At 36.1% G+C, this 16,183-nt stretch overlaps 1 protein-coding gene across 1 annotated transcript in view; it reads left to right on the top strand.

The window, feature by feature from the left end:
• Positions 1–419: 419 nt before the first annotated feature.
• LOC131875864 (uncharacterized) overlaps positions 420–16,183 on the top strand; it is a 110,549-nt gene continuing 94,785 nt past the window's right edge. Inside the window, exons 1-5 of the mRNA XM_059220563.1 lie at positions 420–822; positions 949–1,182; positions 1,309–1,528; positions 1,679–1,826; positions 1,923–2,643. Coding sequence (XP_059076546.1) covers positions 420–822; positions 949–1,182; positions 1,309–1,528; positions 1,679–1,826; positions 1,923–2,643 — 1,726 coding nt within the window. The remainder of the gene's footprint in view (positions 823–948; positions 1,183–1,308; positions 1,529–1,678; positions 1,827–1,922; positions 2,644–16,183) is intronic.

Here is a 16,183-nt window from a genome sequence, read left to right as displayed (position 1 = left end):
CTAGATACAGAAAAAGTAAATATTGGTTTTAAAAATGATCCCAAGATTGTTTTAATTGGAAAATGCTTGTCCCACAAGGAAAGAAAAGTCATCATTGATTTGTTGAATAGCTATATTGATGTATTCGCATGGTGCTATGATGATCTCAAAGTGTTTATGAATGGCGAATTTAAGCATCATATTCCTCTTAAGCTTGATTCACCCCCATTAAGGCAAAAACAAAGGCAATTCAATCCAAAGATAGCAGATTTGCAGAAGTAGATAAAATTTTAAAGGCTAAAATCATTTATCCAATCCATCATTCTACATGGGTTGCAAACATAGTGCCTGTTAGAAAGAAGAATGGTGAGATAAGAATTTGTGTTGATTTTCGCAATCTCAATCAAGCATCTCTTAAAGACAACTATCCCTTACCAGTAATGGACCATCTCCTTCAAACTGTCTCTGGTTCGGAGATGATGTCGATGCTTGATGGTTTTTTTGGATATAATCAAATCGGTGTAAAACAAGATTATCAACATAAGACAACTTTCACTACTCCGTGGGGAACATTTGCCTATAACCGTATGCCTTTCGGTTTGATTAATGTTGGTGCCACCTTTCAACGTGCAATGGATCTTTCTTTTGGTGACTTAAGAAATAAAATTATTATTGTATACCTAGATGACTTAACTGTTTTCTCCAAGAAACGTGAAGAACATGCTTATCATTTGGAGTGTGTGCTACAACGTTGTAGGCAACAAGGTATTTCATTGAACCCAAAGAAATCCATTTTTGGAGTGACAGAAGGGAAATTATTAGGTCACATTGTTTCGAAAGAAGGTATTCATATTGATCCAGAGTTAGTCAAAGCCATTTAGTAGTTACCATTACCTTCCAGTAAGCCTGGTGTTCGCTCTTTCTTTGGCCAGATTAATTTTATAAGAAAGTTCATTCTTGATTTCTCAGAAATTACAAAATCCATTGTTGACATGATGAGAGATAATGTCAAATTCAAATGGTCAGAGGAAGGAAAAAGGGCTTTCAATCAGATCAAGTCAGCCATTGCGGATGCATCTACATTGGTTTATCCAGATTTCTCCAAAGATTTCAATGTATATTGTTATGCTTCTGACACTACATTATCAGCAATATTGACCCAACATCATAATGAAAACATTGAGGCACCGATTTCTTTTATGAGTATTCCACTGAAAAAGCATGAATTGAAGTATTCTCCAGTTGAAAAGCAAGCTTATGCAGTGGTCAAGGCTATGAAGCAATTTTGCTTTTATCTTCTAAATTCTCATTCTTTAGTGTATGTCCCAGATACTGCAGTGAAGACCATACTCACACAACAAGAAATTCGTATGAGCAAGCGAGCCTCTTGGATTGCAAAGATTCAAGAGTATGATATCGATATCAAACCAACCAAGCTTGTTCACGGGCATGGGTTGTGTAAGCTAATAGCTGAGAATAATTCTAATGGGAATGTTGCTCAAGAGTCTGAACTACCTTTGATTTTATTTGTTAGCACCACAGATGAGTGGTTTTCCAACATAGCACATTTTCTCACATACGGAGAATGTCCTTCTCATCTAACCCTTAGGGAGAAATGAACTATCAAGTTGAAGGCTGCTAGATATATTATTTGGGGTGATGTTCTTTATAAAAAAGGAATAGATGGCACATTTCTCAGGTGTGTAGACAAACAACAAAGAAAGAAGCTCCTTCAGTTCTTTCATAATGAAGCCTGTGGAGGGATTTTTTCTTCCTCAGTAACGGCTTTCAAAATATTGAGAAATTGCTATTATTGGCCTGGAATGTTCAAAGATGCAGATGAGTGGGTAAAGAGATGCGACGCATGTTAATAATTCAAGGGAAGAGTACAACTTGCCGCCCTACCTTTGAAACCTGTGATTATTGAAGAACCATTTCAGCAGTGGGGACTAGATTTAATCGGTCCAATCCATCCTCATTCCAGTGCGGGTCATACTCACATCTTGGTAGCCACTGATTATTTCACCAAGTGGGTTGAAGTAGCTCCTGTTAGACGAACAACATCAGAATTAGTTTGTGACTTCATCAAACAAAACATTCTTGTAAGATATGGAGTTCCGCAGAAAATCATCACCGATAATGCTACCAACTTCTCTTCTTATGAAATATCGGCTTTCTGTTACAAGTATGGAGTTATACTTTCACATGCATCTGACTGTTATCCTCAGGGAAATGGTCAAGCTGAAGCGAGCAATAAGAATATCATCACTATTCTCTGCAAGTTAGTCGATAAAAATCAGAGAATGTGGCATAAGTATCTATATGAAGCACTGTGGGCTGATCGTACTATGAAGAAGCGGGCTATCAAGATGTCTCCATTCGAATTAGTTTTTGGTGCGGAAGCTAGATTACCTATTCCATTGGAATTAGCTTCTCTTAAGTTGCAAGAAGTAGTCAAAAATTATGAATTTAAAGATGCATTGGAAAAATGGATATTGTACTTAACCAAGATGGAAGAACAGAGAGAAACAGTAGTGGATAGAATCAGAGAACATCAAATGCGAGTGAAAGAACTGTTTGACCAGGAAGCAAGGGAAAGATCTTTTCAAGTTGGCAATCTGGTCCTGTTATGGGATAAACAAAGAGAACCAAAGGGATTACATGGTAAATTTGATTCACTTTGGAGAGGACCTTTTCAAATCAAGCAAGTCTGTGGCACAAATTCATTCTATCTGGCATACTTAGATAGCACACATATGCTCCTTCCTTATAATGGGCAACACTTAAAATTATATAATCCATAAGGTCACTTGCCTTTCATCTTGTATATAGCTTAGCTAGGAGTTTTGGCTTTGTTCCCTTTTGTTTGTGTGTGTGTTGTTCTTTATCCTTTTTGTCTTGGTTCTCCCTCCTTGTTCCATGTAAAGTAGTGCACCAATACTTTTGACTCTGTTGCCCAATGAATAATACACTGACCTTTGTCAACCAAAGATTATGGGTTCCTTCATCGTCCCTTTCGGTCCTTGTCCCCAGTCAAAGCCAGATGTTAGCCCTAATTTCAAACTTGTCAAAATTTAAAATTTTGTGTCAATGTTCCTTCCTAGTGAGATTTTTCATAATGTGGCCAAGTTTTCAAAGATGCCAAGGTATTCAATCATGAGGCATTTTTGATGAGTTGTTACATTTTAATAAATCACCGAAGATGAAGCTTTTATCAAATGGCATATCAAAATGATATTTATTGCTCATTTCACAAAGTTTCCGAAGTATTTAAGACCGATTCTCTCACTTAGCTCTTCACTTGTCGATGAATTGTTTCAATTTTGAAAGACCCCAATCCACTCATTTATCGATGACTTGCTCAAATTTCCAAAACCACTGATATGTCCCATCTAATAGCATTAGTGACAAGTTGTGGAGTGTACAAGGAAAGTCACCAAAAAGATTTGGAGAAAGCTTATCAAAAAAAAATTTAGCACTCTCAAAAGTCATCGATGAAGTGAAGACATGAAGGATAAGTGAAATTATCAAAAGATTGGCCAACTTTCACAAATTTTCGACAACAGGAGTTTCTCATTCGATCTCAAAGACCAAGAGGGAGGTAGTTATTATAAGTACTTGCAAATAACTACTTCATCAAAGCATAATGGTATAGAGGATTTTGTGCGATAATATTGTTAGAAACGCTTTGGCCAACATGATATACAATAAAATGGTTTTGTTGAAAAGGCTTCATAAATATTTCAAGCGCATGCAACCAGGTAGTTATGAACTCGAGTTTCATGACAATCATCCTTTCTGTCTATAACAGCAATGCTCAGAAGTTGGTAGACTTTTCTGTCATGATCCATTCCAGCATCCTCCACGACAGTGATAAAATGGGAGCCTTTAGAAGGTTATGAACACATATTAGAGCATAGTGGGTACATATATTTTATCATAATAGCTCGAAGGAGATGTCATCTCAAGGAACGTAATGATTGCAAGATTTGCAGAAAATAGATTCATTGTGAGGACATGTTTTCTTGAATGTGAAGCATGGAGCGGAGCATTACCGGTAAAAGGGTTTTATCAGATGTTGGAGTTGCAGTTGCCTATGGTAGATATGCATATCATAAGGAATCAAAGATAAATCATGTAAAAGTTTAGCAGATTATCTTAAAGAAAAGCCGCCTTTTGAAATATAAAGTTTCACAAGAAATGGATGAGGAAAAAGGTGGTTTCAAAGATCTTCACACAATGTCTACTGAAAGCACTTTAGAAAATTTCAAGAGAATGCAAGTACAAGTATAAATCCATGCCTCATGAGCTTTGTCGGCATCTTACCATGCTCAAGAATGATAATTTTGGGGTAGGTTATCGACATGTATCAAAACACATAGGCTGGGACATTTTTGTCAGATATTGTAGTTTGAATCGTTCCCAAAGAAATACATTCCGAATATGGAAACAAAAGAAATGCACTTGAAATATTTCATAAAGAGCCATCGAAAGAGATGTCACCATATGGAATGCAATTGCTGAAAATACACTTAGAAAGTTTGACAAACCGCCTGGAGGAAATATCATATCATAGAGTATAGGGATTGCAGTAACAAAACATGGCCATCTTGTCCATTATAGTGCTCGTTTGAAAGGTGGATTTTCATTCTTATGGAGACCCTTGGAGTTTTATTTTCTATTAGAAGGGAAAGACATATGTGTCACATCCTTGAATGACTATATGAAAAGATGATTACAAAGGCAAATGGAGCAGACAAAGATGGAGAAGTGTACTTCAGCAAGATCCATAACTTTAATGTTATAATGTTTCAAGTTGTTCTTTGTAAAAGTGACCTAAGTCACTTATTGTAATTAAAGTTAGAATTTGGGCTTTTCTTTTGTGAAAGTTAGGTCAATCCTAACTTATTTGTAAGGGGTAGTTTTTCTAAGCATTGGATGAGGTAGTTATCCTAAGTTCTCATTTTGGGTAGTTTTTCTAAGTAGTTATTTTTTTCAAAGTTGAGGAAGTTATTTCAAGTAGTTGAGGAAGTTATAAAGTAGTTATAAAGGTGGTTAGGGTAGTTACCTCAGGTGGTTATGACTTCACCTATATATACCTCATTATTATTCAATGTAGGGGATTCCACTTTTTCACAAGCTTTGTATAAGAGACTTGGATAGTGTTATTCAAGCAATTAAGCAATAGAGATCAATTTGGATGTGTGTTCAACTTATTCTCATGGGTTATTATCAATGTTCTTATGTTTAATTGATGATTACCTAATGCTTTCCCTTTAACATTGAATGTGAAGAAGATTATTTCAAGTTGTGGTATCTGAAACTTGATTATATGGAATTTATTTTAAACTAGATTCATACCTTGTATGGCATTCAATCTTTCTTTATTGTTCGTTCTTTAAATTTTCAAAAAATCCAAATACCCCCATTATACGAGGGAGCTGCCCCTCTCAAACACAGAGAAGAATTACCATTTCTTTGTGATTCTTCAACTGTTGTAAACGCTTTGTTGCTAATCACAGGGCAAAACAAAAAAAAAAATTTCAAGAAAGTTTCTTAAAGCAACAAATCTGTTTACCAACACGGATAAAATTCCTTTTCTGATTATGAGATAAGTCAAGAGGAAGGATATGTTTTTTTAAATGCTGACAAGTTTGACCGTATAAGGATTGATCAGTCCTTGATATATGGCAATTTTGGTAGGTATTCTGGGATTGAATGGTAGGGGTTAAGATATCTTCCATGAAAAATTCGTTGGAAGAGAAATGCTATTGTAGCCATTGCATCTACTGCTTTATTCTCATTTCTTGGAATCTAGGTGAATGTGATTTCTGTAAAGTGTTCTTTAAATTTCTCTACCAGCTATTTGTATGGCATAAGCTTATCATCCTTTATTTGATATTCATCATTTACTTGATTGATGATAAGTTGAGAATCACCATAGACATGTAGTTATTTGATACTCCATTCAATGGCCATTTTAAGCCCTATAGTCAATGCTTCATACTCTCCAATATTATTGGTGCATGGAAATTGTAGTCTATACGATTTCAGAATTGTGTGTCCTTGAGGTGTGATGAAAAAGATTCCCATGCCTGATCCATATTGTGTATAAGAACCATCAAAGTACAATTCCCAAAAGTTTGTACTTACTGTAAAGATATATGTATCAGGAAATTCGATGTGCAAAGGCATGTTATTTTGTAAAGGTGCATCAGCCAATTGATCAATGAGAACTTGTCCCTTGATAGCTTTCCGGTCAACATATTCTATGTCAAATTCACTCAGTGTCATAACCCATTTGGCTAGTCTCCCTGTTAATGTTGACTTGCTCGACAAATATTTGAGAGGATCTATCTTTGCTATTAGTTTTACAGAATGAATCAACATATAATGTCGTAGCTTTTGAGTTGCAAATACAACTGCTAGACATGTCTTTTCTATTGAGGAATAATTTAATTCATAGCCAACAAGCATTCTACTTATATAATAAATTGCTCTTTCTTTTCCTTCATCATCATGTTGAGCTAGGAGAGTGCCTAATGATACATTTGTTGTTGAGATATAGAGAAATAATGGTTTCCCTTTGGTTGGTGATATTAGTATTGGAGGACTCATAAGATATTCTTTTATTTGCAAAAAATCTTCTTCACATTTTAGATCCTATTTGAATGGAACATTTTTATGTAGAAGATGGGTAAATGGAAGGCATCTATCTGCTAACTGAGAAACAAATCTCCTGATTGATTGAAATCTTCCTTGTAAAGATCGCAATTGACTTATGTTCTTAGGTGAATCCATCTCCATGATAGCTTTGACTTTTTCAGGATCTACTTCTATTCCACGAGCTGATATAATGTACCCAAGGAGATTTCCAAAAGTTACCCCAAATGCACATTTCTTTGGATTTAATCTCAATTCATATCTTTCCAGCCTATCAAAAATCTTGCTTAAAATGTTCAAATGTTCTTGTCTTGTATGAGATTTTGCAAGTATCTCATCAACATAGTCTTCCACAAAAGTATGCATCATATCATGGAAAATTGTCATCATAGCCCTTTGATAAGTCACTCATGCATTCTTAAGCTGAAATGGCATAACATTCCAACAATATGTTCCCCACGCACAAATGAAAGTTGTCTTTTCTTGATCTTCAGGTGCAATTATTATTTGATTATATCTTGAGAAGCCATCCATTAATGAAAACATCTCATGCCCTGCTAATAAGTCCACTATGATATCAATGTTTGGTAGCGGGATATCATCTTTTGGACATGATTTATTTATATCTCTAAAATTTGTATAGACACTTATGCTTTTATCTGGTTTTGATATTGGTACAATACTTGAAACCCATTTTGGATAAGCAACAGGTCTTATTAAACCCACTTCTAATAGTTTCTTCAGCTTGGTTTTTACAAGAAGAGCAATGTGTGGATGCATCTTTCTTAGCTTCCGCTTAACTAGTTTTTCTTTTAAATCCACATTAAGATGATGCATGATAAGATATGGATTAAGTCTTGGAAATATCTGCATAGGACCAAGCAAAATTTATTTTCATTTGCTTAAAGAATTCCATGTATTCATTCCTCTTTTTCTGATAATGAGGTAGCATAATGAAGTATTTTAGGATCCTTTGATGTACCAATGTTGACTGCTTCTGTTGGTTCTATCAGGATAGCGGATCTCTCTTGAAAATATGTAGGAAGAATGTTAAACTTTCCATCTTCTGGCATGTCAAGGAGGTTTTCACCATCAAATACGTCCTTTGTTTTCTCTTTTGATTGATCTAATGTTGCCATGAAATGGTTTTCAACAATAGGTCTCTTTCCTTGTTTTATTTCGCTTTTGCAACTGGAAAGTGTGGCATTCTCTTGACTATGAGAAACATCACTTGATTCTGCAATGGAAGATATCTTAGGATGGATGGTTTCAACAATTATGTTAAGGTACACAACTAAGTCATGATCATTGGAAAAGACATTCAGTTCAAGGTTGTCTAAATTATCCCAATCAATTAGTTTAGGATGAAGAAGGGGTAAATCATAATCACTATCATCATTAGGTGTTTCAACATTCATGACATAATGATCATAACTTGGCATAGAATAGGTACTGTCATATATTAAATTTTTTTGAGAATTTTCTTTCTCAAGCATCTCCGAATTAGTTCTAACAAAATCAATATTAGCATTTTGTAGTTCACACTCAAGTGGTTCTTCAATTGACGTTTGTCCCTTAAATGAATGGATTATATCAACACACACATCTTTAATACTACAGATTCCTTCTTGATTGACCTTATTTGCATTTTGGAGTTGACATGTATACATGATAAAGAGGATTCTTTTGCTAGAATTTGTCCCCTTTCAAACTCAACTTCTTCTAGACTAATAGTCAATCCAACTTGACTATCTCTTAATTCCTCTATGGTACTACCATATCTGGATATATCTTGTTCCTCTTTTGATGAAAATCTTGTATATTCAGATGCTTTATCTATCCTTGTTTGTATTTCTTGTGGCATTACTTTTTTGTCTTTATCATTTCCTTTCCTTTTTGCATATGCCTCTTTTCTTTGAATTCTGAGTTTTTCTTGTCTTATTTCTAACTTCATCTTTTGTTTTACAATAGACAAGTCTTCTTTTGTGATAGCTTCTTGGTCTTGATTGTGTCCTTACTTGATGTGGTAGATAAAACATCTGGACCCCATTCATACTCATTTGAATCTGTCTCTGAATCATGATCTAGGACTACTCCACTATACCATACAGGAATGTTATCTGGCGCAAAAAGTTTCCTGATTTTTGCCATCTCTATTTTTACTATTTTTGGAATATCTTGTTTAGATTTTGCATTTGTTTGTATTTCCAGAACTTTTTGACAAGATTTCTCTTTACCCTTGATGGTAATCTCCTTGTCTTTGTTTTCATGTTCTTCTTGCTTCTTTTATTTATTTGTTACTATTTCTGCCGCTTGATGTAGCTTTTCTTGCCAATTTTCTTCTTTAGAAACTGATTTCTTTTTCCATTTTTGTTGTTGGTGATTATGTTTCTTTTGATTGGATTTTAGATATCCAAGCCCTGATTTATCTTCTTTGGATTGTGAGTGTGGACAAATGGGTTCTGAAATACCTTGATGTCACTTACCAATTGGTCATTTTCCTTCATATCCCATTTTTTTCATGATTTCATATCCTTTGCCATATTGTTAATGGGAATACTGACTTCTACTGCTGTTGCTATAGTTTTATCTTCATCCTTGTACAACCAACCAAGAATGTCTTTATCTCCATTTTCTTCTTCAAGAGTTCCAACACTAACATATGTCCCTTTAAACATATATTTTGATTTTTTTGATGTCTTTGATTGAATATCTGTAGGCTTTCCATATGACTTTGGGGAAATGGAAAATTATTCAAAGAATACTTTCCCATTCCTTCATCATTTAACTTGAGCTTTTCTTCAAAAATTTCCCATGACTTTTCTTGAATTTCTTTGGTAGGATATACTGATTCTCTGTTATGTGGAACTCTTGTATCTTGTGTTGGCTTCAAATTATTGCAATATTGACTGGAATCTTCAATTATAGTGATCTCTTTTCCTTCATGAGGAAATTTTACACATTGATGATATGTAGAAGGAACTGCTTGCATCTTATGAATCCATGGTCGTCCTAGAAGAATGTTGTAAAAGAGGTTCAAATCTAAAACCTGACACAATGTATCCCTTTCCACATGTCCTATTATTATTGGTAGTACAACAGTTCCTTTAGAAGAACATTTTGCTTCATCATAAGCCTTGATGGTTATTTTCTTTTTCGGGTCCACTACATTTTCTGAATATCCCAAAGCATTTATCAAAATAATGCATAAATATTTAAGCCAGCTCCTCCATATATGAGCACACGTTTGACACAAGTTTTATTAATGGAGACTTCAACATGTAAGGGAGCATTGTGAGGATGTTGTAAGGATGTGTCATCATTTTTAGAAAATGATAAGCAATGAGGAGCTACAAGGTGTCTTACCATGTTTTGGAACCGATCTACATCCAAATCTTTTGAAACTGATGTTTCCACTAAAGTTTTCTCCAAAATTTCCTTATGCACAGGTGAAAATTTGAGAAGTTCCAGAATTGATATTTGAGTGGGTATTCTTTGTAATTCCTCTACTAAATTGTATTGTTGTGAAGTGGATGTTGGGTCTTTTGCTATACTTGAAAAGGTAATATTTGCTTTGCTTCTAGTGATGACATTGATTGGTTCTGAAGGTGGATTATATTTAACAATGATCACATTTACCACATCATCATGTGTATAAGTTTAATTCACTTTAGTTTTTCCTTTGTCATCTTTTAATTGGGATGATTCAATTTTGTCATAATTCAGAAGTGGAGTTTTGAAAGCCAAGTGTGATTTGTTTGTCTTATGGCTATCCACTGTGATAGTTCCATTATCGATTAGATCTTGAATAAGGTGTTTCAATCTCTGAAAATCATTTGTTAGGTGTCCTTTATTCCGATGATAATTGCAAAAATGATTGTCATTCCACCAATTGGGCTTGACCGGTGGTTCATAACTTCTTGCTTCTGGTAAAACAATTAGTTTATTGGCAAGCAGGGTTTTTAGAGCTGATTCTAAAGGTTCTCCAATGTTTGTGAATTTCCTTTGAGGATTGGAGAAAAGGGAATTGGCTTTATTATTTTTTGGATTTTTATTGCTTGGGATTTGACTTGATAGATTAAAAATTGGTTGTTGTTGTTTTGCAGTCCTTGTTGTCTTTCAAATCTGATTCACTTTAACATCCTTATAATAAAATGATTGAACTCTATGCAGAAGAGATATCAAAGGGAAGGAAACTCTTAAGACAACATATGACAAGGTTTGATTTAACCTTCTACACTTTGAACTTATTCAGAGTCTAGGCGGGTATACCTTTGTGAACTGAATTCACACTTTCAAAAGATAAATCCACAGCAAACTAGTCCAGAAAACAAGTGGATCTAATCACCCTGAAACTAACTGAAACAAAGGAATGAAAATTATACTCATATTCAGTATATTGACCTACAAAACATGTAATAGACAACTTCGATCTATACCAGTGCCTTATCCAAGGTCACAGAGTCATCTAAATTCAAACAATACTCCCCAAACAAAATATCTCTACACATCCCATTGGGCTTGGCTTCTGTTAATCCTTATATATGCCCGACATACATAGGAATTTATGCATACCAAATCAAACTATGCTCATCAAGATTCAAAGTATCCTACAAAGAACTTACTGGTAGAAGTGATCCAACATATTTAATTTTCCTCCTAAAGAGAAAAGCTAGCCAACACATCTACTGAAAGTTGCCTTACAACACTATTCAAATAAAATAACCCTGGATTATTTAGAATGAAATAGTAAACAATTGCAAACACATTTGAAGATGACACAAAGTATTACTCAAAGCCAATGGTCTGTATATGGATATATTCTTCAAGAAAGTAGTACAAATTTTTTGGAATATTCTCCATTAAACTCAGAAAAGCTTAGATATAAATTTCTCCAGCATTTTCTTACAATTCTTTTCGATCATTCTACTCTTAGTCCTAGTATCCATTTATAACAATATGGATGCACATAGCTTCATACTTTCCTAGGAGAACTTGTTACAATCATTTCTTTTCCAAAAGAAGTTACAAAGCCTTTTACAAAAATAGTTACAAGTCCTTTTCGACCTCTGCAACTTCTTCAACTCACTATCCGGTTCCAACCTCTTCTAACTGTTCAGGAGCACCCTCTAACTGCTCTACATCCTGGATGGCATATTTTGTTGTCCATTCATTATACACATCATCAGTTGGCCACGTGAAATTAATCACTTTTGTCTTAGCCTTGCTCAACCTTTTCCAGGAATTTCTCATCTTGTTGACTTCTGAATTGAGAAAACCATAATGAGATTTGATTTTCTCTATCTCCTAAATTGTCACAACAAAGAAGGAAGCATCATCTAAATCAACAATTCCTTTAAATCTAGCTGACAGTTTGGCCTCTAATTCCTTGAGCCACACTTGTTTGTCCTTCAGTTGATCTGGGCTAGCAAAAACTCCTGGAAGCAACTCAAAAACCTGATCAGCATACTCCTTTTTGTACAAGTTAATTTTCCTATCACCATTATCCACCCCTTCTACTAATTTTACTAGGTCTTTGGTGGTGTCACAAGTGGATTTGATGAGAGGATTGGCCCCTGCTTCATCATAATATGCACAAATAAGCTCCAAGTCCTGCTCTCTAGGCCTCCACATTTCAAAAATAGGTGTCAAAATGGCCTTATCTCCATTGAGCTCATTCCACATATCCAAAACCTTACTTATATTATTATATAGCTGTGAGGCATTCATTGTATCTGAAAAACTCGAAACAATAGCCCTTACTCTTTCCTCATATTTCTTTGCATACAGGGCCTGAGCCTGTTTACAATTCTCTAGCTCTTGAGGAGTAATCTCAATCATTTGGGAGGTGGAAGGTGCTAGAGATGGTGGGAACTCAATGATGGGGCTCCTAGGTGGAGGTCTTGCAGGAGAGGAGGAAATAATTAGTGTTGAAGACTTACCTTGATGGTATTGTCCTGTCAACTGGCTCTGCAACTTAGCAATGATGCTATCCTTACCTCTTACCTCCTCCTTAGCAATATTATAGGCCTTCAGAATTGTCTCCAACCTTACTTGGAGGTCTGCTTTTTCCTTGGCCTCCTTTTCTGCTACTACAACACTAAATTTTGTAGTCTCTAGCACAGTACTAGCAGCTTCTACCACCCCTGTGTTCTTCACTCTCTTCACTATCATTCCAGCAAGGTAACTTGACCCTGGGGTATCTTTGCTTCACTTATTTTCATCTCTCTTGAGAGACCACATGACGAGTGCAGCATTATCTTTGCTGAAAGTAATTCCCTTCATGGGCTTGGTTTCTTTCCTCACTGCCTCTAGTACCAGGGCATCTGCTATGTCCCACTCAGGGAGAATAAGCACTCCAGCTTGTGCCACCATATCTCTTCCTTGCTCAGGAGTGATGGTCTTAAATTCTTCCATCATTTCTTGTTTTATTTCCTCCTCCACCAGAGCTGGATCTTTGTTAGGTTGCTCACCTTTTCTCTTCTCACATCTTGTATTGTATTTATCTATATTTTGTTTCCATACAAATTGCATAAATGCTCCTGAAGTGACAAAATTGTTGTCAGCCAAGAAGTCATCTCTGGGCTGCTTTATCTCAGAATCCCACTCCTAGCCTTTAAGTTCAGTGGTAGTAATATTCATTTCAGTAGAAAGGGGTTCCCCTAGCATACCTTCCTGTACTTCATCATATGTAGAGGCAATTTCTCCTAGACTGCCTAACTATCTCACCTGCTCAGCTGCTGCTTGCTCATCTCCTATGTGAATAGGGGATTGGGATGGAGAGTACAAAGGTGTATCAGATTGTATTTCTTTTCCTACTCTCTACTTCGTAGGGCTCTATTGGATGTCAATGACATCTTATATTTTCCTCTTTCCTTTGGAGGTAGAGGGCTCTCCTGTTGTAGGCATCAACACACTATAACTAGATTTCTTGTGCAGTGTATAGTCACCAAGAGGGATTGCTTTGGTGGAGGTAGACCTACTTAGAATCATTCTTACCTTTTCAGGGTTGCTTTTAATCATAGCTTCCCTCTTTTCCTTCAGGGTCTGCATCACATCCTACAAGGAAACAATTAAAAACTTTATTTTCTCCTCAAAAGGGAAAAAGCTAGACAATGGGTCATAGCTGGCATCAAACTGATGTACAAAGTCTAAGGATTTTTTATAAGCCACCCATTTTTCTTTCCTCAGTTCCTGCTCATCCAGATCAAACTCATTTCTGATGAGGTCCTCAAGAAACTGAAATTGATGGGGTCTTCCTCTACACACTGCCCTCTTTCTAAACATGTCATTGAAGAAGTCTTCTAGATCGGCACACCTGGATACTACAGTTGACAAATGATAAGGTTTGAGAAAGTCTTCAAAAAAAATCTAACCTCCCTTGGTTATTATAAATTGATGGGCTATGGTAACCGTAGGGAAAATAGTCCCTTTACCCCTACCTGTCAACTTTGCCTCTTGTACACTACCAATCTGTTTGAGGACTTCTGCAATTCCCACTTTGAGAGGGACCTGATAGGGCAGCAAGAATGGAGTGCCTTTGAAACCAAAAATTCTAAAAACTGTTGAGACTGGGTATAGGTAAATATCACCCCAATTATGAACAATCTTTATACTCTCTGCAAATTCTTTTGGTCTGACAAACTACAAAAGAGCCTTGGGGATTCTTTGGTTTTCTGAGCAGAGGAGAGTCCTAATCTATGATGCAAAATATTTATCAAATTTTAAGAAACTGGCATCCTCTCTGTCCCATGACAACATAGTACTCCATAGTTGTACTGGCATCTTTTCTCCATGTTTCTCTTTTATGAGATCCAGTCCACTGGCAAAGTAATCACCACCTTTGAACAGAATTAGGTGCATGAGGAGTGAATACCATCCGAAGGGCCTAAACACCTTCCCATTTTTTATTCCTACTAACCCTCCATGGATAGCATTAGTAATGAAAGAAGCATAGTCAAATGTTACTACAAGGGAAGGATTCAGAATCTAAGCAATCATTAGCAAGTAGTGATTAGGCATATTTGCTTCAGCATCTTCTCCCAAAACCTGGCAAAGTGACCAATACATTCCCTTAGCCCTGAGGGTGAACAAATTTAATGAGAAGGGCTCTTCAGTGTTGGGTCCTACAACTGTCAACCCACCTATCTTCACATAAAATTCCTTAAGAGGCCCACTCCTAAGGTGATTCCTCTATGCACCGTATATGTAATCTAATGATTTGAAGTTAATGGGTTCCAAAAAATTTGTAAACTCATTGAGCCCAAAAGCACTTCTGAACTCTTCATTATTAATTTCAATAGGGGCTTTCCCATTTATGTCTCTAATGCTTCTTGTGACTGGATCATAATTATGTGCAATTTGAGTCAATAGATCCATGTCCATGAATACCCTAGGAACTACCAACTTCCCTACATCTAACTCCCAGATGCTATTCTATGAGGCTGGAGAATTTCTCATTCGGAATCCAACTTTAAATAACCCCAACCCAAACAACCCGACCTGTGGATCTCTCAACCAGTTGCCCTTATCATATAGCTCTTCTCCTATCTTCATGCGAGGAGCTCTAGGCACTAATTATTTTACCTTCGATGCCTGATTAGTTGACAATGTCAACTGCTTAAGAAAATCATCACAAATGGCCCTCTCCTGATAATTGACTTTCCCAAAAAATTCTCTCTTAGGTGCCATTTTGAAAATGCAAGCAATCAAAATACTACCCCAAAATGGTTCAGCAACAAATCAAGACCTTAATTATAATACCATAAAGAAATTGCCACACAAGAGTACAAGAAAACCTAATTTTAGCTCGAAGGAATCTTCTCTACAACTATATTGACTTGCTCTATATTTGAAGACAATAGCTCTATATCTGCTCTTCTACAACAATTCTTTTGAATGATACCTTTACTTAATCGACTGGGGATCATATATGGTACCCAGGCTCTTAACTGCGACATTGATTCCGCATGCTTCGGTCATCCTTTCAGAATTAAATTCTTGAGAGAATTCGAATTTTCTCTCCAACGGGTCACAACATTCCTGCAATTCTTTCCTTTTGCTCTTTCGCTATTTTGTGAAGCATAACCTTCAGGCAATTTCATTTCCTTCTGATCAAAAGAAACTTGATTGGTTGTTAAACTGACTTAACAGTCTTGCCTTCGTGCTAGCTCCACCTCCTTTTCACCATTTCATAGATTTTATCTTTCGAGAACTTCTCGTTCACGAAACTGCGCCAGACGTTAGATGGAACTCTAATTGCTCGGCATTTAACTATCACTGGGACCACTGACATCTTCATTAACCGCGCCTTTACCTTGACTACTAGTGGTCTTTCGCTACTTCACGAAGCTTAAACAACTTTCAACTTCGGGCCATGAAACAATGCGAGGCGTTGGATCAGATTGGAGATGACCATCCTTTAAGGGAAACCCTTTATGCCTTCTTTGCTTATGCCACTTTTTCATTGGTTACTGACTACCACGTGGCACTCAACTATTGGTTTTTAGAAAACCGTTCAAGCCCAGTTCAATGTTAGCCC

Source organism: Cryptomeria japonica, chromosome 5, assembly GCF_030272615.1.
Source record: "Cryptomeria japonica chromosome 5, Sugi_1.0, whole genome shotgun sequence".
In the NCBI taxonomy this organism is placed as follows: Eukaryota; Viridiplantae; Streptophyta; class Pinopsida; order Cupressales; family Cupressaceae; genus Cryptomeria; species Cryptomeria japonica.
This window is presented reverse-complemented; position numbering and strand designations above follow the sequence as displayed.